Source organism: Mobula birostris, chromosome 5 (genome assembly GCF_030028105.1).
Source record: "Mobula birostris isolate sMobBir1 chromosome 5, sMobBir1.hap1, whole genome shotgun sequence".
Classification (NCBI taxonomy): Eukaryota; Metazoa; Chordata; class Chondrichthyes; order Myliobatiformes; family Myliobatidae; genus Mobula; species Mobula birostris.
In genome coordinates this window covers 37,402,997-37,426,910 of record NC_092374.1, presented here as the reverse complement: position 1 = coordinate 37,426,910, position 23,914 = coordinate 37,402,997, and the positions used below count along the sequence as shown (strand labels likewise).

The window sequence follows — 23,914 nt, the reverse complement described above, 5'->3', positions numbered from 1 at the left end:
CTTGACCAAGATACACTATCCATTCCTAAATGGGTAGTATTGGAATTACAATCTGCTCAGGGCTATGCACTTGGCTCTATTTTAGGTTCCTCTCTTCCTTTAGATTTGAAACGCCTCAAACTGGTCTCTAACCCGATAGTTAAATATACCTTGCGTATTTGGTTTCAATTCAGAAAATGTTTTGATTTCAACCAATTTGGGCTAGCGATCCCTATTTTAGGTAACATTTTTTCCTCCCTCTTTCACGGATCGTGCGTTTCAAATTTGGAAGACTAAGGGTATTTCACGGTTTTTGGATTTATTTTTAGATGGTTCCCTTATGTCTTTTGAACAATTATCTAATAAATATAATTTACCAAGAATACATTTTTTTAGATATCTCCAAGTTAGAAATTTCCTAAGTACTATACTTTCTTCCTTTCCAATGCTCCCTCCTACATATATTTTAGATATTATAATTAACCTTAATCCATGTCAGAAAGGTGCAACGGCTATTATTTATAATATTATTATGAAACTTAGGAAAGCTCCATTTGATAAGATTAGGTCAGACTGGGAACAAGAATTGGGTTCTATTTATTTCCGTGGATGACTGGGGGGCAGATTTTACAATTAGTCAATACTTCCTCTATCTGTGCTAAACATTCCCTAATTCAATTTAAAGTTGTTCATAGAGCACACATGTCCAAAGATAAATTGGCTCGTTTTTATTCTCATATTAACCCTTTTTGTGATAGATGTCCGGGGCAGATAGCCTCTTTAACTCAAATGTTTTGGTCTTGTCCTACTCTGGAAACTTTTTGGAGAGACATTTTTAATATTATCTCAAAGGTATTGAATATAGATATCTCTCCTCATCCTATTACTGCTATCTTTGGATTACCTAAAATTTCCAGTAACCTTTCCCCTTCAGCCCGTAGAATGATTGCATTTCTTACTTTAATGGCGAAAAGATGTATCTTACAACATTGGAAAGAGCTTAATGCTCCAACTACCTTTTTTTGGTTTTCCCAGACAATATTATGCTTAAATTTGGAGAAAATTAGAAGTAATCTTTATGATTCCTCACTTAAATTTGATCAGACCTGGAGATCTTTTATTCAATATTTTCATTTAATGTAATTTTTTTTTTCTCTTTTGTTCCATATTTATATTCCCTTCTTGCCTTTTTTTTTTATAACTGTTTTTAATGGAGGTCGGGTTTGAGGACATGATTTTAAGTTCTTTAACTCTACCTGTTTCCAAGTTAGCCCATTGTTTTGTTTTGCTTTTAGTTTAGTTGCACGGTGGGTTTTTTTTTGGGGTCTTTTTTTGGGGTTTTTTTTCTTTTCTCTATTGTATACTATTACTTTACCATATTATTTTATGTTTAAATTGCACTGTTTGTATCAATTTTTTCTTCTGTATTAATATCTCCTGTAATTTCTAACAGTGTATTAGTGCCTTTATGGTTTACCCTTTGTATACTTATTCAATAAAAAGATTTAAAAAGAAAGAGAAAGCTACTTAGCCTGTCTTCATTTAACCAAAGATTCTAAAGCTCCCTTTCCTCCCACTATGGCATTTAATTACTTTTAAGAGCCCCCAAACACTCCATGGTCAACCATGTTAGTAATCTTAGTTTATATCGAATAGACATTTTAAATTCGCCGATTACTAACTTGAAATGTTTCTTTTCACAATCTGAAACTATTAACCATATCTCCATCCCAGATTATACCATTCCAAATACATCCTCCAAACATTGTTCATCGCCCAAGATCTTTGACAGAACTTGAAAAAGAACAAATAGGAAAAGAGTACATGGCTGATGCCCCTTCTTCATGTACACTTACCTGCTTAATCCCAGAATCTCCAAATTACTTCCAAAAATCTTTCTCATTACCCCTAAATGACGAATCCATTGTGAGGATATCGTGAACCCCTAGTTCTTGACTCTCTACGCAGGAAAACATCCACCTGCTCTCTCAGAATATTCATATGCCATACTGAAATTACACTTCATTCATCTTCACTCCAATAAGCATTTACAATTCCTATTCTGTTAGTTCCTCTTACCTAAGGTATCAGTTCTGTAGTGCTGCATTCATGTCCTTACCTTAATGTAGCATGATTAATTTGCTCCTGCACTAACCACCTTTCAATAAATCCCAAACTATATTCCTAAATGTCTGCTGCACCAGTGTAATCTTATGTTTTGTGAACCAAATTCAACTAGATCCTTACAACTTCGTGATTTGTTGATTGTGCACCTGCATTTGAACGTTAAATTGCTCCATGCGAGGTATTTCGAACTATTTCTGATATAATAAAACAATATGTATCTGCTGCACTGGAAATGAGTGAATAACTATCTACTAATGTCAGGCACTGAAAACATGTAGACTGTTACAGTTCTAGCCACGTGCAAAACGACAGAATATTTTTTTTCCTCCACCACCCCCCCCCACACCAAAAACAAGACCTCTTGTCCAAAAGGAAAAAAAGAGAAACCTATGATTTACTAATTTTGCCAAACCTGTCTGCAATCAATGAGTGCCAGTTCTATTCACCTCTTAGTCAAGGGAATTGCTCAAAAATCGTAGAATCAAAGTGTAATTGCGAAAATTATCTGGGCTATGGTGGCCATCTCTAGTTTCCAAATAAATGTTTTTAAAACTTGAACATGGACTATTTCTTAAAAGTTCTGAAAGTCTGTATAACAAACATGGCACAAGATAATAAGAACAAGATCATAGTTGATACCTATCTGGCCTCAACACCACTTCCCTGACCTCTTCCCACATTCTTCAACTTCCTTCTGTGCAGATCGCAACTGTCTAACTGTAAAAAGCCATGTCCCAAAAATTGCTACCAAACTGAAAACAGACCTGAAGAAAAAGTTTGACTTCAGAAACAAAACTTTAAATTCGTAATGAAAAATATTCTCAAGATGTAACATATACTGTAGGTACAGACTGCAGATCACCCAACTGATATTCGAAAGTTTAAAGCAACAGAGCTTGCAATCAAAATTGCATTCAGTTATGCAGCAGGTTTCTTCCCTCTCCTCTCACATTTGCTTCTTTTTAAAGTGCCAACCTGTACAGATGCAGTGCCCTAAAGGTAACAACACTCCTGTAATCATTGGGCCCAGAGAACTAAATCTAAACACCCATGTTTCGTATGTGTTATATGTTTATAGATGCATTCAATTTTTTAAGCTAATTACTACTTCATATATTACACCCAAGAAATAAATTGGATTAAATTATTGGAATTTTATAATGATTATTTGTACAAGTTTCACTTTATTTGTATCCAAAATATGCAGCATTGAATAAGCACCTTCCAACTTACTTTCGATGAGCATTGCTACTAATACTGACCATGTTCCACTCTTCTGCTTCCATTCTGAAACATGCTCATTGCTTCCAAATTCAGAGCACATACACCACGCATGAATGCTTTCTTCATAGAATCAGTATACTTGTCCTTCTCAGCTAACAATCGTCGTATCTCTGCTCTTGCACCTTCCAGTTCTTCTTTTGACTACAATTTCAAAGGAGAAATTACTTAAAACAGAACTGCAATATTTCACAATAAAAATACATATCTGCATTTTCTTTATTTGGGGTCGCCATTGGTTAAATTGCAATGCATCTTTTAGCAAAAGAAGACATCACACCTTTCGTCTATGGGGGAAAAGACTTGTTTATATTTGAGCCATTCAAGAGAGGACAAAGTTTCTTAGTTTTAACATAACTGAAGTTTGCTGTATATTCATGTAACATTAACAATTCAACTTTTCCTTTTCAATTTAAAGCAGCCACAAGGAAATTAGTCTTTGAACTTTCCCCCCTCACTAGGTGGTCAAATCTCAATCCTAAATACGTTCAAGACAAACAGGTTTTTGGATATCAAGGGAATTAATTAGATTATATTGGGCAAGTGCAGGGAGATGGCAGAGAGTTTAACCATGATATTTTTGAATGGTGAAATAGGCACGAGCATCTGAAGGCTGCCTACTTCTGTACATCATTTGCAGTTATCCTCATAACTTTGGCAAACAAATATGTGGTGTGCTGGAAAACCAAACGAAAACACTGAAAACTTGGCATACAAAATAAAGAACCCATATGGAAATTTAATTCCTGTCCAAGATATTTTGTATTATTATACAATTGTGTTAGTGAATCCCATAGCACACATTCATGCACCCCACAGTGAACACTTATTGATGCTCATTTATGGCATAAAACCTTTTAAGTGTTACTTACTGCATCAAGCTTTTTCTCATAGTCTCTCGAGAGCTCAACACAGACCTCCTCAGCTCGAGCTTGACATGCTTTCTCTACCCTTGTTTTCCATTCTGTTTGCAATACCGATTTCCAAGCTGTATACACTTTCCTCATGAGACAGAAATTGTAATGCTTGTTGGCCAGGATATTGGCATAATCCTTGAAGAGATGATCCATGATTAATATAAATCCCTAACCATTACAAAATTTAAACAAATATTTACCTGATGATTTTACTAAAGTTAGTTGTGCCTGACGCATCATTTCAGATTTAGAGCATGAAATAGAACTGAAGTGCTGCATAAAATATTTAAACCTTGAAGTTCAAAGTAAATTCTTCCACAGATTACAATCTGCCTTCCCTTCTTTATACAAGGTTGATCCTTTAATTTTTCCCCCAAAATTATTGTGCTTTTTCTCTTCAAATATAAGAAAGCAAGTATTTAATTGTTATATTCAACAGCATAAATGCTGGCATATTGTTAATCCCTTTATTTGTATTATTGTCTTAGGCAGAAATTGATTTTCATTGCAGATAGAATTTTACTTAGCAGAGATAATCAGCTTAAGTGGGATTATTTGGTTTCAAATAACTCAAAATTAACAAATTCCAATTATATTACAATCAATGATAGAATACTATACTTGACTATACAAACAGCACTGACAAGCTAAACATACCGCACCTCAACTTATTGTCTCCCAACTTTAGGTAACTCATTTATTATGTCCATTGGAGCTGGTCATTTCTGCCTGTTAATTTCACGACATATGCCAGTGATATTAAACCTGATTTTGATTACCATTTTCACTTGTTGTGCATGTCCCAGAGTTTTAGAAGTAGCAACACATTACAAAAAGAATCTGAACTTAATTACTACTTGAACATTGTATCAATTCACTTGGGTCTCACCGCATCAGAGATATTCCCTTACTTTACCCTTTCTTCTCCCACCTTCTCTGCTACTTAAAATTAACTTGTTTTGGTCTATTCCAGCTTTGATTAAGAGCCACAGACCTCATTTCCCTTTACCAAAGTGATTATTTAACAGCACCCTGGGATGTAGTCTGGACATTAGTAACAACTAAAATGACAGGACCAAACAACACTCGTTTCAGATGAAAATTTTCATTTGCATTAAAATGAATTAGCGGCAAAAGAAATTTATATATTGATCAAATGAAAACTGGAACTTCAAAGATGGTAATTTCTAAAATATACCCTGAAATGTTAATATTAATATCACTTTAATATTAGTTTGTTATATATCATCAGACATTTTAAACATTCCAATACAAATAGATAATCTATTGTCATATGTTAATCCCATGAATTAAGTAATAATATTTAAATATATATGCACAGGAGCATAGATTATAGGAAAGTTATAGTAAAATGTGCAATTATACACTTTGGTAGGAATAAGGGGTCACACATTTAAGATGAGTAGAGGAGGAACTTTTCAAAAGATCTTGATTCGTAGGAATTAACTACTACAGATAACTGGAAGTAGCCATGAAATATACTCAAAGGCAGACACTTGAACAAGGGAATTGAGAGAAGTGGGAAGTACAGGTAGTGGATGGCTGAAAGAAAGTAGTTTGGGACCAGGTTAGATCACTCATGATGGTTTTTATTTTCAACAGCAGAATAAAATTCCAGGGTGAAATGAATTACTTCTGCTTGTCCTTTTTATGTTCTTAAACATGGATTTCAATTTCCTAACTTGAATATTTCTAAATAAAGGAATATTAAAACAAAAATTGAGTTTTATTTCATTTTAATTTGGTTCATATACCACTTATTAAGAGCATTTCCTCATTACTTTTCCAACAGTTTTTCAATGTAATTAGCTATGATGTTAACTAGCAAGTTGAGCAGCAAAAAAAAAGGCACAAGCAACTCTTCAAAATAAAACCTAACAGCAGTAGAAAAGATCAAGTCCTAACCAGTGAAGGCTAAACCTTTATAGGAAAATATGCAACAGTCAGCAGGAAACTACTGATTGTGTATGTTGCTCATCATTAATCCTGACCAACAACATCAGATGTCCTAGGCATGTAGTCTAAACTTGAATTTAACAAAATTTTATAAACTTATTTAGCTCCCATTATGACTAAAGTGTGCTGATCTTAAAAACAAACTTTTTGACTAGTGTATGGTCTTGGGTTAATTGAAAATGCAGATTTAATTAATTTGAAAAATCATGACAATGAATAGTACATGCAATTCATATTACTTCCGTCAAATTTCATCATCTCTAATGAAATTATGCACAAGGTCATCACTTTCTTTAGAATTAATCAGTTTAAGAGTCTGAAATAGATGTTCACTTCACAGTTCAATTTAGATATCCATGTTACTGTGTCTCTCAAACAAAAATGAAGGCATGTCTAACAGAAATCAAAATTCTAGTAGTAGATTAAAAATCAACTACAGATGAAAAATTACAACTGTACAAATTTTTGCACAGGTTGTCCTAGACAGCAATGCTCCCGACACAGGAAATTGTCAAGTTGGGATCTCTTCTGGGGGAGGCGTGACCTGTTCAGAAGTGACGGGTTTCACCTGAACCTGAAGGAAACCAATATTCTCAAGGGAAGGTCTGTTAGAGCAGTTGGGGAAGGTTTAAACTAATTTGGCAGAGGGGTGGGAACCAGGGACTCAGGATAGGATGGATGGTGAAAAAGCAAGGATAGTGTGCAGTCAGACTGTCAGGAAGGGCAGGAAGATGACAGGACATAACTGCAGTCAGCAGGTTGAGCATCAGTGCATCAGTACAGAATCAAAAAGGGCAGCAAATACAGTCTTCAAAAATGTTACATCTCAATGCACGGAGTACAAGAAATAAGGTGGATGATCTTGTTGCACTATTACAGATTGTCAGGCATAATGCTGTGCTCATCACCAAATCGTGGCTGAAGGATGGTTATAGTTGGGAGCTGAATGTCCAAGATTACACATTGTATCAGCGGGATAGAAAGTTAGGCATGGGTCTGCTGGTAAAGAATTCATCAAATCAGTAGAAAGATGTGACATAGCATCAGAAGATGTTGAATCTTTGCAGTTCCTTAACTCAACCCACAAAGGTAAACGGACTGTGATGGCAGGCCTCCCAACAGTAGCTGGGATGTGAATCATAGATTACAATGGGAAATAAAAAAGGGGGAGTCAAAAGGACAATGTTATGATATTTAGTCATGGCAGATTTCAACATGCAGGTCAATTGGGAAAAATCAAGTTGGAAATGGATCTCAAGAGAGTGAGTTTGTTGAATGCCTACAAGATGGCTTTCCAGAGCAGTTTGTCATTGAGCCTACTGGGGGATCAGCTATACTCAATTGGGTGTTATACAATGAATCAGAGGCGATGAGGGAGCTTAAGGTAAAAGAACCCTTAGGAGGTAGTGATCACAATATGATTGAGTTCAACTTGCAATTTGATAGGGAGAAAGTAAAGTCTGAAGCAGTGGTATTTCAGTGGAATAAAGGAAATTACAGTGGTATGAAAGAGGCGCTGGCTGAAGTAAATAGGAAGGAGATACTGGCAGGGATGACAGCAGAGCAGCAATGGTGTAAGTTTCTGGGAAAAATGAGGAAGGTCCAGGACAGATGTATTCCAAAATTGAAGAAATACTCAAATGACAAAGTAGTACAACCATGGCTGACAAGGGAAGTCAAAGATAATGTAAAAGCAAAAGAGAGGGCATACAACAAAGCAAAATTTAGTGGGAAGACAGGATTGGGAAGCTTTTAAAACAACTAAAATAATTATTAGAAGGGAAATGATGAAATATGAAGGCAAGCTAGCAAACAATATTAAAGTGGAGTGGAAATAATTTTTTCAGGTATGTAAAAATATAAAGGAGGTGCGTGGATATTGGACTGCTAGAAAATGAGGCCAGAGAATTAATTATGGGGGCCAAGGAGATGGCAGATGAACTAAATGAACATTCTGCGAACCTGCTGGAATTCTTTGAGATTACATGTAGGAGAGGTAAAGGGGATACAGAGGATGTTGAATATTTGGACATTCAGGTAGTGTTTGACAAGGTGCATGAAGCTGCTTACCAAGTTAGAGCCTATGGTATTACAGGAAAATTACTGGCATGGTTAGAGTATTGGCTGATTGGTAGGAGGCAGTGAGTGGGAATAAAAGGATCCTTTTCCGGCTGGCTGCAAGTGACTAGTGGCGTCTGCAGGGGTCAGTGTTGGGACCACTTTTTTTTATGCTGTAGATCAATGATTTAGATGATGGATTTCATGGCTTTGTTGCCAAGTTTGCAGATGATATGAAAACTGGTGGAGGCACAGGTAGTGTTGAGGAAACAGGTAGACTGCAGAAGGACTTGGGTAGATTAGGAGAATGGGCAAGAAAGTGGCAAATGAAATACAATGTTGGAAAATGAATGGTCATGCGCTTTCAATAGTAGAAATAAATGTGCATTCTATTTTCTAAACTGGGAGAAAATCCAAAAATCTGAAATGCAAAGGGACTTAGGAGTCTTTGTGCAGAACATCGTAAAAGCCAACTTACAGGTAAAGTCAGAGGTGAGGAAGGCAAATGTAGTGTTAGCATTCACTTCAGGAGGTCTAAAATACAGAAGCAGGATATGATGCTGAGGCTTTATAAGGCACTGGTGAGGCCTCAGCTTGAGTATCATGAACAGTTTTGGGCTCCTCATTAAGAAAAGTTGTGCTGGCATTGGAGAAGGTTCAGTGGAGGGTCACAAGGATGATTCTGGGAAGGAAAGGGTTATCATACGAGGAAGGTTTGATAGGTCTGAGTCAGTACTCGCTGGAATTTAGAAGGATGAAGGGGATCTCATTGAAACCTTTCTAATGTTGAAAGATCTAGACAGAGCAGATGTGGAAAGGATGTTTCCCATAAGAGGGCACAGCTTCAGGATAGAGGGGCATGCATTTAAAAGAGACACTAAAGGAATTTCTCTGCCAGAGGGTGGTGAATTTGTGCAATTTATTACCATAGACAGCCAGGTCATTAGATGTGTTTACAGCAGGGCTTGATAAGTTCTTGATTGGACACGGCATCAAAGGTTACAGGGGGAAGAACAGGGAGTGGGGCCGAGGAGGGGTAAAAAAAAAAAAAAGGATCAGCCATGATTGAATGGTGGAGCAGACCTGATGGGACAAATGGCCTCATTCTGCTCTTCTGTCTCACAGTATTATCAGTTTATACCATTCAGTATGGTGCAGCACAGAAAGGAACACATTTAAATAGCTCTGACCAGAAATTGATACTTTAATTGTAAATGCTATAATCTGACTTGTCTGAGTCTTTCTTCTTCAAACAACTATGTTTTGAGAATGTAGAAATATTGGCAGCACATGTAGTATCTAAATCATGATTCTATTACCTTATCAAGATCATTGTCCACAACTCTCGTATTCCCCATGACTACAGATCTTTGATTACACAAGGGTCAATCACTTAGAACACCATTACACATTCATTTAGTAAAAGCTGTTCTGCTTTATTGGGATCAATAAAGTATCTATATATCCACTCTAGAGTTTTCTTCAAATATAATTGAGGCATGATTATGTTTCATTTGGTATTCTGTAGAATATAGGAAGCTAAAAACTATCAAAATAATATCCAGTTAGCTTTAATGTATATTCTTAGCATGCATTCCAACATACTTCTGCTTTCGCTTCTGAATGTTGAAGTCGCCACTGTGTAAATCTACGCATCAATTCCATTTTCTCTTTTAGATTCTTAAGACCTTGAATCAAGTTGGAAATCACCTTTGTAGATTAAAAAAAAAGGGAACTCAGCCTCATTTTATTGATTGCTTCTGAAACAATTAAATATGCTCAAAAACATTATTGAACATCACTACGCTCCCAATTAGACTCCCCCCTCCCCCCGTACAACTTTATGTAGTCAAAGAAGATCTGAAGATCAAAAAAATCTGGTTACAACTTACAGCTGTAATTAACTTTTGTCCTTTTAACCCATAATCTAGACTGAAGATTAACATAAGGATAGAGAAAAAACTAAACTGGGTTGGTGAATGCATTGTCAAATCAAAACCAGAGAAAAAGGGAAATCAATACTGGATTTAAAAAAAATATATATATAGATTGATCAGCAGAGCCATGTTACAACCATGTTGAAGCTTGACTCAGTTTCAATCTTTTTTCAGTCCCAACCTCTGGTAATATTCATGCAGTTTTCATGTTCTCCTACGTGGGTTTCCTGTCAGATCCCAATAATGTGGTGGTTAGTGAGTTAATTGGTTACTGCACATTGTCCCCAGTGTAGAAGAATGACAAGAGTACTAGGGGTGGGAAAGAATCATGGTTAAGCGTAAGGGAATATAACTACAAATGTGGAGGAAATGAAATGACACTGTTAGCACATGAATGACCTCCTTCTTTGTTGCAAGGAGAAACAGGGTATGAGGGGAATTTTTTTTTATTAAAAACATCCAGCAATAAAAATAAGACAAATGAAACTTCATTTTTAGTGCCAAAGACTGCTTATCTGTAATTACTAATTAGCACTGATCATACATCTAACTCCAATTAAAATGCATCCAGATATTGCTCCATAGCAAGTCCTTTGAAAAATAGATCTGATTTGAACTTGTGCACAGTTGCACAGGTTCATCCACTTTACATCCCTCAACACATGTCAACAGTCAGCAAAGCAACATTTTCATGAAACCAAGGCACCTCTCAGACAGCATTTCTGACTTGAAAATTTCTTCACTTACTACAACTTCAAGCACAGAAAAATATGAGCAAAGGCATTACCCCAAATCATTACTCCTACTGTTATTTCAGATTACATATTAAATAGAAAAAGAAAGTCGAGAGGTTAAAAGGTAACTTTTCCAATCTCACCAGCATCGTAAGAAACTAGAAATTAATTATGATTCTGGTTATAGTATTTCTCAAATGTAAGAACAGAAGTAAAATAAAAGACTGCTTGATTGGAAGTTGAAGATGGGGTTAGAAGTGAAGAGGGCAGATTTAAAAAGGTAGTTTTGTTTACTAAATTAATAAGAAGAAATATGGAGGAATACAACATTAAGAATCATTATAGCCTGAAAGTAAAGTTGTTTTGGTCAACTTTGAGTGAGGTACCAAGAGAAGCCAAGATGCTGAAGAACTGTGTGAACCTTGCAAAACAATATTTTTTGTCAAATTGGGTTATAAGGAGAGGCTAGATAGATTGGCACATATTTCCTTACAACACAGGAGGCTGAGGCAAGATTTTAATAAAAGTTCATAAACTCTTGAGGAGCATATGTAAGAGCATATAGCCAAAGTCTTTTCTGTGGAGTAGGGGTGTCCAAAACTAACGGGGCTATGTACAAAATGAGGAGGAGTTATTATTTTGGAGGACCTGTCCTAGGCCCACCATGTAATTGCAATGTTGAAGAAAGCACTGGAGCACCTCTAGTTTAAGGTTTTGCGAAGATTCAGTATGGCACTTAAAACTTATATAGGTGTGTAGTGGAGAGTATATTGACTGGCTGCGTCACAGCCTGGTATAGAAATAACAATACCGATGAACAAAAATCCTACAAGTAGTAATGGATACGGCCCAGTCCATCACGGGTAAAGCCCTCTCCATCATTGAGTCCATCATCGTGTAACGCTGTCACTGGAAAGCAGCATCTATCACCAGGGACCCCCATCACCCAGAACATGCTCTCTTCTCATTGCTGCCAACAGGAAGGTGGTACAGAAGACTCAGGACTCACACCACCAGGTTCAGGAACATTTAGTACCCCTCAGCCACCAGGCTCTTGAACTAAAGAGGATAACTTCACTTGACCCATCACAACTAATGAACTCACTTTTAAGGACTCTTCATCTCATGTTCTCTATATTTATTGCTCACGTATTATTTTCTTTCTGTATTTGCACAGTTTGTCTTGTTTTTCATAGATTCTGTTATGGTTATAATTCTATAGATTTATTGAGAACTGAAGGAAATGAATCTCAGTGTTATATACAGTGACGTACAGTGGCATGCAAAGGTTTGGGTATCCCTGGTCAAAGTTCTGTTACTGTGAATAGCTAAGTGAGTAAAAGATGAACTAGTTTCTAAAAGGCATAAAGTTAATGATAACACATTTCTTTAATATTTTAAGCAAGAAAACCTTTTTTATTTCCAACTTTTATAGTTTCAAAATAACAAGAAAGGAAAAGTGCCCGAAGCAAAAGTTTGGGCACCCTGCATGGTCAGTGCTTAGTAACACCCACTTTGGCAAGTGTCACAGCTTGTCAACGCTTTTTGGAGCCAGCTAAGAATCTTTCAATTCTTGTTTGGGGGATTTTTGCTCATTCTTCCTTGCAAAAGGTTTCTAGTTCTGTGAGATTCTTGGGTCGTCTTGCATCCACTGCTCTTTTGAGCTCTATCCACAGATTCTCCATGATGTTTAGGTCAGGGGACTGTGAGGGCCATGGCAAAACCTTCAGCTTGCACCTCAAGGTAGTCCATTGTGGATTTTGAGGTGTGTTTAGGTTCATCATCCTGTTGTAGAAGCCATCCTCTTTTCATCTTCGGCTTTTTAACAGATGGTGTGATTGTTTGATTCCAGAATTTGCTGGTATTTGATTGAATTCATTCTTCCCTCTACCAGTAAATGTTCCCCGTGCCACTGGCTGCAACACATGCCCAAAGCATGATCAATCCACCCCCGTGCTTAACAGTTGGAGAGGGGTTCTTTTCATGAAATTCTGCACCCTTTCTTGTCCAAACATACCTTTGCTCATTACAGCCAAAAAGTTCTATTCAAAAGGTTCAAAGGAACATCTAAACAAGCCTGATCCATTTTGGAAACAAGTCCTGTGGACTGATGAAGATAAAATAGAACTTTTTAAGCCACAATGAACAAAGGTATGTTTGGAGAAAAAAGCATGCAGAATTTCATGAAAAACCCCTCTCCAACTGTTAAGCACGGGGGTGGATCGATCATGCTTTGGGCTTGTGTTGCAGCCAGTGGCACGGGGAACATTTACTGGCAGAGGGAAGAATGAAATCAATTAAATACCAGCAAATTCTGGAAGCAAACATCACACCGTCTGTAAAAAAGCCGAAGATGAAAAGAGGATGGCTTCTACAACAGGATAATGAACCTAAACACACCTCAAAATCCACAATGGACTACCTCAAGAGGCGCAAGCTGAAGGTTTTGCCATGGCCCTCACAGTCCCCTGACCTAAACATCATCGGGAATCTGTGGATAGACCTCAAAAGAGCAGTGCATGCAAGACGGCCCAAGAATCTCACAGAACTAGAAGCCTTTTGCAAGGAAGAATGGGTGAAAATCCCCCAAACAAGAATTGAAAGACTCTTAGCTGGCTACAAAAAGCGTTTACAAGCTGTGATACTTGCCAAAGGGGGTGTTACTAAGTACTACCATGCAGGGTGCCCAAACTTTTGCTTCAGGCTCTTTTCCTTTTGTTATTTTGAAACTGTAAAAGATGGAAATAAAAAAAGTTTTCTTGCTTAAAATATTAAAGAAATGTGTCATTTTTAACTTTATGCCTTTTGGAAGTCAGTTCATCTTTTACTCGCTTAGCTATTCACAGTAACAGAAATTTTGACCAGGGATGCCCAAACTTCTGCATGCCACTGTATGTACGTTAATAAATTTACTTCGAACTTTATAGTATGCCAACAGCACTGACTACGAAGTTACACAAAGAAAGATTCTGATTTTCTATTTTCCCACCACCACCCCAATCCAAATTGCCATTTTCCTATTTCTGTACCATTTTGCGAAGCACTAACATCTCTGATGTTCCTGCACAATCCAGGAACTATTGCAAAACAGACAACTCACTGCCCACACAGAGCTATTACAATAGCCAGTGAAATCTGGTGAAGACTTAAGTCTCACAAGCTGTGGAAAATAAACTCAAAAATAGTTGTATTTCGGGGTCACTTGCAGTTTTAAAAAATCATTTAAAAATTAACTTAAATTATAAAAAAACATTAATACTTGACTTTCTCTTGTGCTGGTATCTCCATGTGAAGGGAAATAGAGCTGCAACCAATGGGAGCTGTATGGAAGAAATGGATTGAAATCTTTGGAAATCAAGATTTCAGTGATCAACAGACAAGTCTCCGAATTTGAGTCTGTATTGGTTTCAATTATAGGTATAGGTCACAACACAGTTTAATATATTCAGTCACTGTGTTATGTATAATGGGAATTGGGCTGCAGTTCAAACGCTGCTACTAGATGGCAGCTCATTTAATGCTCCTCTCCAATGACAGTGGGTTATGCTATTCCTTAAATTATTCAAAACCTGCAGATCTGAGAGAGTGCTCCAACGTCATCCAGATGACTATAATACAACTTTCTGAAGGGAATGAAAGCATATTCCTCTGCAAATATAGCCAATGTTACATTACCTCTAACCTCTGGACACTGCGGAGACTTAAATTTCATATTTAATTTATCCTCACAATATATGTTAAAATTCTGTTAAAAATCAGTTAATCTGATATTAATCTTATATTTGCCACACCAGTTACTATACCTCATCTTTTCTTCGAACAGAATCCTCATAAGTACAAATTAGCTGGTTTAAGTTCTGGGTCTGGGAGGCCATTTGTGCAATTTGAGCTTCATGCTTCTCCTTTTCTTCTTTTAACTCCTGCTTATGTTGTTCAATTACTGAAAGTCTCCACTGGCGAATTTCAGAAAGAATATTGGCCTTCCAAAAAAAAATAAAGAAAGCCATCTTTTAAACTTCACAAAGATACACAATAGCAGAGTGTACTATTCACACTTATTTTAAAAACACATAATTGAACAAGTCCTTTTTATGAACTCACTTCTACCAAATACTTTTTCCCCTCCAAAAGTAATTAAGCCATAATATCAACAGTAATGTTTGACAAGTTAAGGTAACTAATGACCCAAGTGCTCAATTACCTCACAGGTGCAACACAATTATTTTAAATGTTCAAGTCCAGTTTTGATTGTTCCCTCTGCACTACTTTTCATACAACTGTTCATTTTTCTTTTTCATATTTTCCTCATTTAAATGCAAATTACACACTTGAAAATCTTAAAAACAAAGTAGCAGCAACAAAGGCCTTCCAACTCTTGCGTCTACTTCTTCAATCCATACAATCATGGCTGATCTTACCCTCAGCATCACTGCACCAATTCCCTATTCCTTGATAGCCTTAATATATAAATATCCATCAAGTTCCATTTTGAAGATGTACAGAAAATGAATTTCCACAGATTCAATTAAAAGTTTCTCTTCCTTTCATTACTGAACAACCTCTTATTTTGAGGCTATGATCACAGGTTCTCCAGCTAAATGAAGTGTTAATTCCACATTTATTCTTTCAAATCTTTTAAGCATTTTATGCATTTCAAGAAAATCACTTTTCAATCAGGACAGCGTAGGACCATTAATATTTAGAACTAGGTCAACTAGCCTCCCAAGCCTGCTCTATCACTTATTGAGATAATGGCTGATCTTCTACCTTGATCTTCATTATGCCCAAACTATCAATGGGGTTTTTGAATGTTAATGAACAGAGCCTCTATGTGGCCCTCTGTTGGTCAACATCCACCGTCAATATTGCATCCTGGCCATCTACACTGTTGCAGCGCTGCCAGCATGCAAACCAGAGCAGTAGAATATGTACAGCATGCAGTAGGCTCCCCTCTCCAGGCAGCTGATGAATCCAAAGGAAAAGCAGAGGCCAATACAGTTTTGCACAATTGACGTCGCAGGAGTTGCCAGTCAGCATTGAGCTCAATGTAGGACTGCCTTAGGGACTCCAGCTCCAGAATCTTCCTTTGGGCTTACTTCTGAAGCCTTCCCCATGAGTGGGTATAGCCACAAGGCAGCGGAGGTTTGAGATCAGAGTTTTTCTTCTCCTGGATGAGCTGTCAACCACTGCTGATGAGCCCCATCTGCCTGGACATGCCTTGAGAATTTCAACAAGTCAATAGCTCTGGGTGAAGACATTCTATACCAAATAGAATACCCTCTATACCAAATGGCTTAATCCTGTTTCTGAGACTGACTCTAGGTTTCAAGCAACAGGGGAAATATTCTGGATAGCAGTAACAGGATCGGTCCAAGTCTAGATAGCAGTAACAGGATCGGTCCGAGGCAGCATGGATTTACGAAGGGGAAGTCGTGCTTGACTAATCCTCTGGAATTTTTTTGAGGATGTAACTATGAAAATGGACAAGGGAGAGCCAATGGATGTAGTGTGCCTGGACTTTCAGAAAGCCTTTGATAAAGTCCCACATAGGAGATTAGTGGGCAAAATTAGGGCACATGGTATTGGGGGCAGAGTACTGACATGGACTGAAAATTGGCTGGCTGACTGAAAACAAAGAGTAGTGATTAACTTGTCCCTTTCAGAATGGCAGGCAGTGACCAGTGGGGTACCGCAGGGTTCAGTGCTGGGACCGCAGCTGTTTACAATATATATTAATGATTTAGATGAGGGAATTAAAAGTAACATTAGCAAATTTGCCGATGACACAAAGCTGGGTGTAGTGTGAAATGTGAGGAGGATGTTATGAGAATGCAGGGTGACTTGGACAGGCTGGGTGAGTGGGCAGGTGCATGGCAGATGCAGTTTAATGTGGATAAATGTGAGGTTATCCACTTTGGTGGTAAGAACAGGAAGGCAGATTATTATCTAAATGGAGTCACGTTAGGAAAAGGGGAAGTACAACGAGATCTAGGCGTTCTTGTACATCAGTCACTGAAAGCAAGCATGCAAGTACAGCAGGCATTGAAGAAAGCTAATGGCATGCTGGCCTTCATAACAAGGGGAATTGAGTATAAGAGCAAAGAGGTCCTTCTGCAGCTGCACAGGATCCTGGTGAGTCCACACCTGGAGTACTGTGTGCAGTTTTGGTCTCCAAATTTGAGGAAGGACATTCTTGCTATTGAGGGAGTGCAGCGTAGGTTCACAAGGTTAATTCCCGGGATGGCGGGACTGTCATATGTCGAAAGATTGGAGCGACTGGGCTTGTATACTCTGGAATTTAGAAGGCTGAGAGGGGATCTTATTGAAACATATAAGATTATTAAGGGATTGGACACGCTGGAGGCAGGAAGCATGTTCCCACTGATGGGCGAGTCCAGAACCAGAGGCCACAGTTTAAGAATAAGGGGTAGGCCATTTAGAACGGAGTTGAGGAAAAACTTTTTCACACAGAGAGTGGTGGATATATGGAATGCTCTGCCCCAGAAGGCTGTGGAGGCCAAGTCTCTGAATGCTTTCAAGAAAGAGATGGATAGTGCTCTTAAAGATAGTGGAATCAAAAGTTATGGGGATAAGGCAGGAACTGGATACTGATTGTGGATGATCAGCCATGATCACAGTGAATGGTGGTGCTGGCTCGAAGGGCTGAATGGCCTACTCCTGCACCTATTGTCTATTGTCTTCCTGCTTTTAAATTCTTAGAAGGGGTTAGACAAAATCAAGTTTCAGTGAGGAAGATTCATTTGTACTGTGTAGTGAGCTGTGAAGAGGATAGTAATAGTTTAAAGAGACTGTCAGGCTGGCAGAAGGGGCAAAAATGTGTGGCAGATAAAATTAATGCTAAGATATATAACTGTTAAATTTTGGTAAAAAGAATACGGATGAATATAAACCAGAAGACAAATCACAAAAAGATACAATTACAGAACAAATATTAACTGAATAAGCTTTCAAATGGCAGTTTGAGAAAATAATTAAGAATGTATATGAGATCCGAGGCTTTAAAAATAGAGGCAGAGTGTACAAGAGCGACAAAGTGATTAACCTTTTTAAAACACTAGTTCACAAGTATTGTGTAAAGTTTTGCCACAGTACGGTAAAAAAGGCATGAAGATGGCAGAGATGTGCAGAAGAGATTTTATTTATTGATTCTAGGGATGAGAGACATAATTAAACAGTTTGGAAAAGCTGGGTTGTTCTTTGAACATAAAAGCTACAAGAACATCTAACACAAGTTTTTAAAAATTATTAGGGATAAAACAGTGCAGCTAGAGAAAATCTTTCCATCTGCATATGGATAGATGGTGGTGGGGGTGGGTCAAAAGCTCAGAGATGTGGAATTACAGTGACTCAAAAAAACAACCAGAAACAACAAGGTTTTGTTTTTAATATAAGTGCAACAAATGGCCAAATGCATTGCTTCGATATTAAGGCAGAAATCAACTACCATGTTCAAGAGGAAATAACCTTCAGGATATGGGAGAGGGCTACCTGAATCTTGCTTATCGAATTGGTTCAGACTCAATGTGCCAAATCGCCTCCCTGCATTTTGCAATTCTCTCCCACTTAAGTCATTACTTAAATCAGTACTGAACAATTTCAATCAGTCAAATCTTTGCTAAATAATCAATGAAGATAGTTGCATTAACAAAGCTCCAATATTACTAACCTTGAGTTGGTCACTTGCAATGTTGAGTATATTTTCTACCTTATCCAGATTTTCAACTGGAATAGGCAAATGATGTACTGACTGAGACATCACAGGTGTTCTTGTGACTGACACATGCGAAGGGGTCCTTTCAGAGTGAAGCAGCCTTTCTATAGGCAAAACTGTATTTGATGCCGATGAAATAGTTATCTTCTGGGAAACTTCCCGCACTGAAACAGGAGCATAGTGTTCAATAAACTCTTTTACAAATGTGCACAACTTGGACTTAATTGTTAAGAGGTAAAATGTACATGAAGTAATGAAGCAATGCCACACAAGCCCTTAAAATAATCCACTCATTTAATTGCTCTATGAAATTTGAAACTTCCACAAAATACATGCAATCTCGTTAACTGATTTTAATAACTGAAATAAAAAGCAATTTACAAGACAAATTGGGAACCAATAATCTAAATTTACAATAAAAAAAATAAATGCACCCCTACATCCCATCAGACTTCATTCACCTTATCGCAAGAGAATCCCAGTTTTGCATTTTATAAAAACAGTGACATCACAGGGGTTAAATACATCATAGTAAACACTATATTTAACATTAGCAAGAAACACAGCAGTGACATCATAATACACTGATCATAAAACACAAATTCTGCTGTATGTGAAATAAGCTCCATAAGACTGCCAAAATTTATTTTCAAATCTTTAAAAGGTAACAAAGCAGCAATATGACTTTGGAGCAACACCTCATATACCCTCTAGGTAGTCTCCAGCCCCTTGGTATGAACATAGAATTCTCCAACTTCCAGTAATTCCCTCCCCCCTCCCTTCCTCTATCCCTATTTCACTCTACCCCCTCCCACAGCTCCCTCATGGTTCCGCCTCCTTCTTCTACCACCCATTGTTTTCAGGGCTAAGATGTCAATGCTTCCCCTCCCCCACCCCTTTGTCTTTCAAATTACTGGTCTATCAACTGACGCTACAAGCATTCTTCAAATCCTTCCCCATCTTTCATTCTTCAGTCCTGACGAAGGGTTCCGGCCCGAAATGTCAACTCATCGTTTCTGACTGACGCTGCCCGACCTGCTGAGTTCATCCAGTGTACTGAAAGTATTGCTTTTATGACTTTAATCAAGAAGTGCATTTACAGCATGAGCAGTGGGGGTAAAAGGCAAAATAATAATATTATGAATACTGTTAATTATTACCTCCCAAATATCAATGATTAAAAAGACCAGAGAAACATTATGCCCACAAAACACTTGCTTCATTTTTTTTTTCATCCTACTTTGCTTCTCCAACCCACATTTATACAAATCGGCTATCAAGCAAATGTTCTCCTGCACCATTTGCCTCAAGTTGTCTTATTCATGTTAATATTATATTTTCTATGCAAAGCCTGCTTTTCCAATAAATTGAGACTTGTATATTTGCTTCAGAAATTAACTTTATATACACTTCAACTATAGTTTTCTAAAATTCACAAGGAATCAATTCTGGATAATACTGCCTTGCTTAGTTTTAGCAAAGAAACAACATCTAAAAAAAAAACTAGTACCCTCAATTATGCAAGTAATCTCACAAGAACAAAGATTATTTTTTCCATTCACAAAATGCTGAAGGAACTCAGCAGGCCAGGCAGCATCTCTGGAAAAGAGTAAACAGTTGATATTTCAGGCCGAGACACTTCATCAGGTTGTATGTTTTACTTTGACTTCTAGCATCTGCAGATCTTCTCTTATTTGTTTTTTTTTTAATTACCGATTATGCAAAACAAAATTGTAAGCTAAAGATGATGTGGATCTTTACAACCGGGGCAGTTAAAGTTACATTAGAGGTAAGGAAATAAGCAAGAAATTATAGAAATACTTCGTCAGTCACAAAAGATGTAGAAAGCCTCACAGAAACAATGGAGAACAAAATATTCCGAAGTTGACGGGAATTTGAAAATTAGTGTTAACAAAGATTTTGGAGAATTTAATAGAACTGAAAGCCAAAAAAGAACCACTACCTACACTACTTACTGGTAGACCTACATTACTTGCTAAGATTTTTGAAGAGATTGCTACAGATATAATGGGTGTTCAGGATGACAGCTTCCAAAATTCCAAGATCTTAGAACAGTTCCTCCAAATAGGAAGGTAGCAAATCCTATCTCACTATACAAGACAATAAGACATTGGAGCAGAATTCAGCCATTTGGCCCTTCAAGTCTGCTCCACCATTCAATCATAGCTGATCCTTTTTTGCCCTCCTTAGCCCCACTCCCCATAACCTTTGATGCCATGTCCAATCAAGAAACTATCAAGCTCTGCCTTAAATGCACCCAACGATCTGGCCTCCACAGCTGCCTGTGGTAATAAATTCCACAAATTCACCACCCTCTAGCTAAAGAAATTTCTCCACATCTCTTTTAAATGGATGCCCCTCTATCCTGAGGCTGTACCCTCTTGCCCTAGACCCCCCACCATGGGAAACATCCTTTCACACCTACTGTCTAGGTCTTTCAACATTAGAAAGATTTCAATGAGATTGCCTCTCATCCTTCTAAATTCCAGCAGGTACAGAACCAGAGCTATCAAATGTTCCTCACATGATAACCCTTTCAATCCCGGAATCATCCTTGTGAACCTCCTCTGAACCCTCTCCAATGTCAGCACATCTTTTCTTAGATGAGGAGCCCAAAACTATTCATGATACTCAAGCTGAGGCCTCACCAGTGCCTTACAAAGCCTCAGCATCATATCCCTATTTTTGTATTCTAGACCTCCTGAAGTGAATGCTAACATTACACTTGCCTTCGCCTTCCTCACCACCGACTCTAACTGCAAGTTAACCTTTAGGGTGTACGGCCAGATTTGGGAACAGCTTCTTTCCAACTGTGATCAGACTGCTGAACGGATCCTGACCCGGATCTGGGCCGTACCCTCCAAATATCCGGACCTGCCTCTTGCTTTTTTTGCACCACCTTACTTTCTATTTTTCTATTTTCTATTTATGATTTATAATTTAAATTTTTAATATTTACTATCGATTTGTAATCCAGGAAGCGGGAAGCGCAGAATCAAATATCGCTGTGATGATTGTATGTTCTAGTACCAATTGTTTGGCGATAATGAAGTATAAAGTTCTGTGCAAGGACCCCCGAGTCCCCTTGCATCTCAGATTTTGGAATTTTCTCTCCTTGTTTAGAAAATAGTCTGCACTTTGGTAGTAGAAATAAAGGCGCATGGCCATGCATTTTCCAACATTGTATTTTATTTTTCACTTTCCTGCCCATTCTCCTAATCTGTCCAAGTCCTTCTGCAGCTTACCAATTTCCTCAACACTACCTGCCCCTCTACCAATCCATATCATCTGCAAACTTGGCAACAAAGCCATCTATTCCATTATCTAAATCATTGATATACAGCATAAAAAAGTCCCAACACAGACCCCTGTGGAAAACCACTAGTCCTTCCAATTCACTTTGCAGTTTCTTAACTCTACCCACAACGATTCAACATCTTCCAATCCTATGTCACATCTTTCTACTGATTTAATGCCATTGTTTACCAGCAGAGCCACACCACCCCTCTGCCTAACTTCCTATCCCTCTGATAAAACGTGTAACCTTGGACATTCAGCTCTCAACTACAACCATCCTATAATCATCCTGACAATCTGTAATAGTGCAACAAGATCATCCACCTTATTTCTTATACTCCATGCACTGAGATGCAACACTTTTGAATACAGTATTTGCTACCCCTTTTGGTTCTACATCCCTAATGCACTGATACTCACCCTGCTGGCTGCAATTAAGTCTTACCTGCCCTTCCTGACAGTGTGACTGCACTCTATCTTTGCCTTTTTACTATCTGTCCTATCCTGTGACCCTTTACAGCAGTTCTGCCAAATTAGTTCAAACTCTCCCCAACAGCTCTAACAAACCTGCCTGTGAGAATATTGATTCCCCTCGGGTTCAGGTACAATCTCCCCCATAAGAGATCCCAATTATCCAAAAACCTGAAGCCCTGCCCCCTGCACCAGCTTCTCTGCCCAAAGAAGCAGTGGAGGCTACCTCAGTAACTATATTTAAGACAAAGTTGGATAGATTTTTGCATGGTAAGGGAATTAAGGGTTATGGAGAAAAGGCAGGCAGGTGGAGATGAATCCATGGTCAATTCAGCTATGACCTTATTGAATGGTGGAGCAGGCTTGACAGGCCAGATGGTCTACTCTTGCTCCTATTTCTTATGTTCTCAGCCACGCATTTATCTGCCAAATTACTGTTTCTACCCTCACTGGCGCGTAGCAGTGATGACACGAGATGAACAAAGTCCAGAGGGTTCTGGGTGTTATAGTACACGAATCACAAGGTAGGTGGGCAGGCACAGCAAGTGGCAAGGAAGGCACCTTTACTTGCAAGTGGATTGGAGTTTAGAAAAAGGAAAGTATTGTTACAATTCTACAGATGAGACCACAATATTGAACCCCTTATTTTAAAAAAAAAAGCATATACTGGCATTTGAGGGACTCCCAAGTGATTCACTAGGCTAATTTCTGGTACGAGAAATTTGTCCTATCCTGCGTAGCTAAAGCAATTAGATGAATTACTGAAACAAGAGAGTAAATAACAGAAAGGCAATATGTTTCCATGATTATGAAAATCTGACATTGGGTAACAATGAGTTACAAGATTAGGGGCAATCACTTAAAGCTGAGATGCACAAGAGGTTCTTCTTACAAAGGCTTGTGAATCTCTGTAGCTCTCTACCCTGTAATATCATGGAGGCTAAATCACTGCAGGTATTTAGAGGCAGTACATTGATTTTTGAATAATTGTGAAATTGAGGCTATAAGGAGCTAGCATGGAAGAGAGGAAGAAAGGCTTATAGTGATCTTATGAGATCAAACAGAATTCTTTCAGGGAAATGCCAGAATGAGGTGTCCTTAGTATCTTCATTCAGAAAGGAGATGAGGGGAAATTCATTTTTGAAATTCTCTATATATGAGGGTTGTGGAGGCTCAGTTGCTGAACGTGTTCAAGACAGATTGGTAAATTTTTGAACATTAAGAGGACCAATGAATATGAAAGGGTGCAGAGGAGATTCACAGGATGTTGCCTGGATTGGAGAGCATGCCTTATGAGAATAGGTTGAGTGAATTCGGCCTTTTCTCCTTGGAGCGATGGAGGATGAGAGGTGACCTGATAGAGGTGTATAAGATAATGAGAGC

The 23,914-nt window shown here is 38.0% G+C and overlaps 1 protein-coding gene across 6 annotated transcripts in view; it reads right to left on the bottom strand.

The window, feature by feature from the left end:
* The window catches only part of poc5 (POC5 centriolar protein homolog (Chlamydomonas)), a 111,247-nt gene that overhangs the window by 55,131 nt on the left and 32,202 nt on the right, over positions 1 to 23,914 (bottom strand). For all 6 annotated transcript variants that reach the window (XM_072257885.1, XM_072257880.1, XM_072257884.1 and 3 more), the window contains exons 5-9: positions 18,698 to 18,906; positions 14,814 to 14,990; positions 9,945 to 10,049; positions 4,260 to 4,439; positions 3,369 to 3,531 (exon numbers count right to left, since the gene is read on the bottom strand). In XM_072257885.1, the coding sequence (XP_072113986.1) occupies positions 3,369 to 3,531; positions 4,260 to 4,439; positions 9,945 to 10,049; positions 14,814 to 14,990; positions 18,698 to 18,906 (834 nt within the window). The remainder of the gene's footprint in view (positions 1 to 3,368; positions 3,532 to 4,259; positions 4,440 to 9,944; positions 10,050 to 14,813; positions 14,991 to 18,697; positions 18,907 to 23,914) is intronic.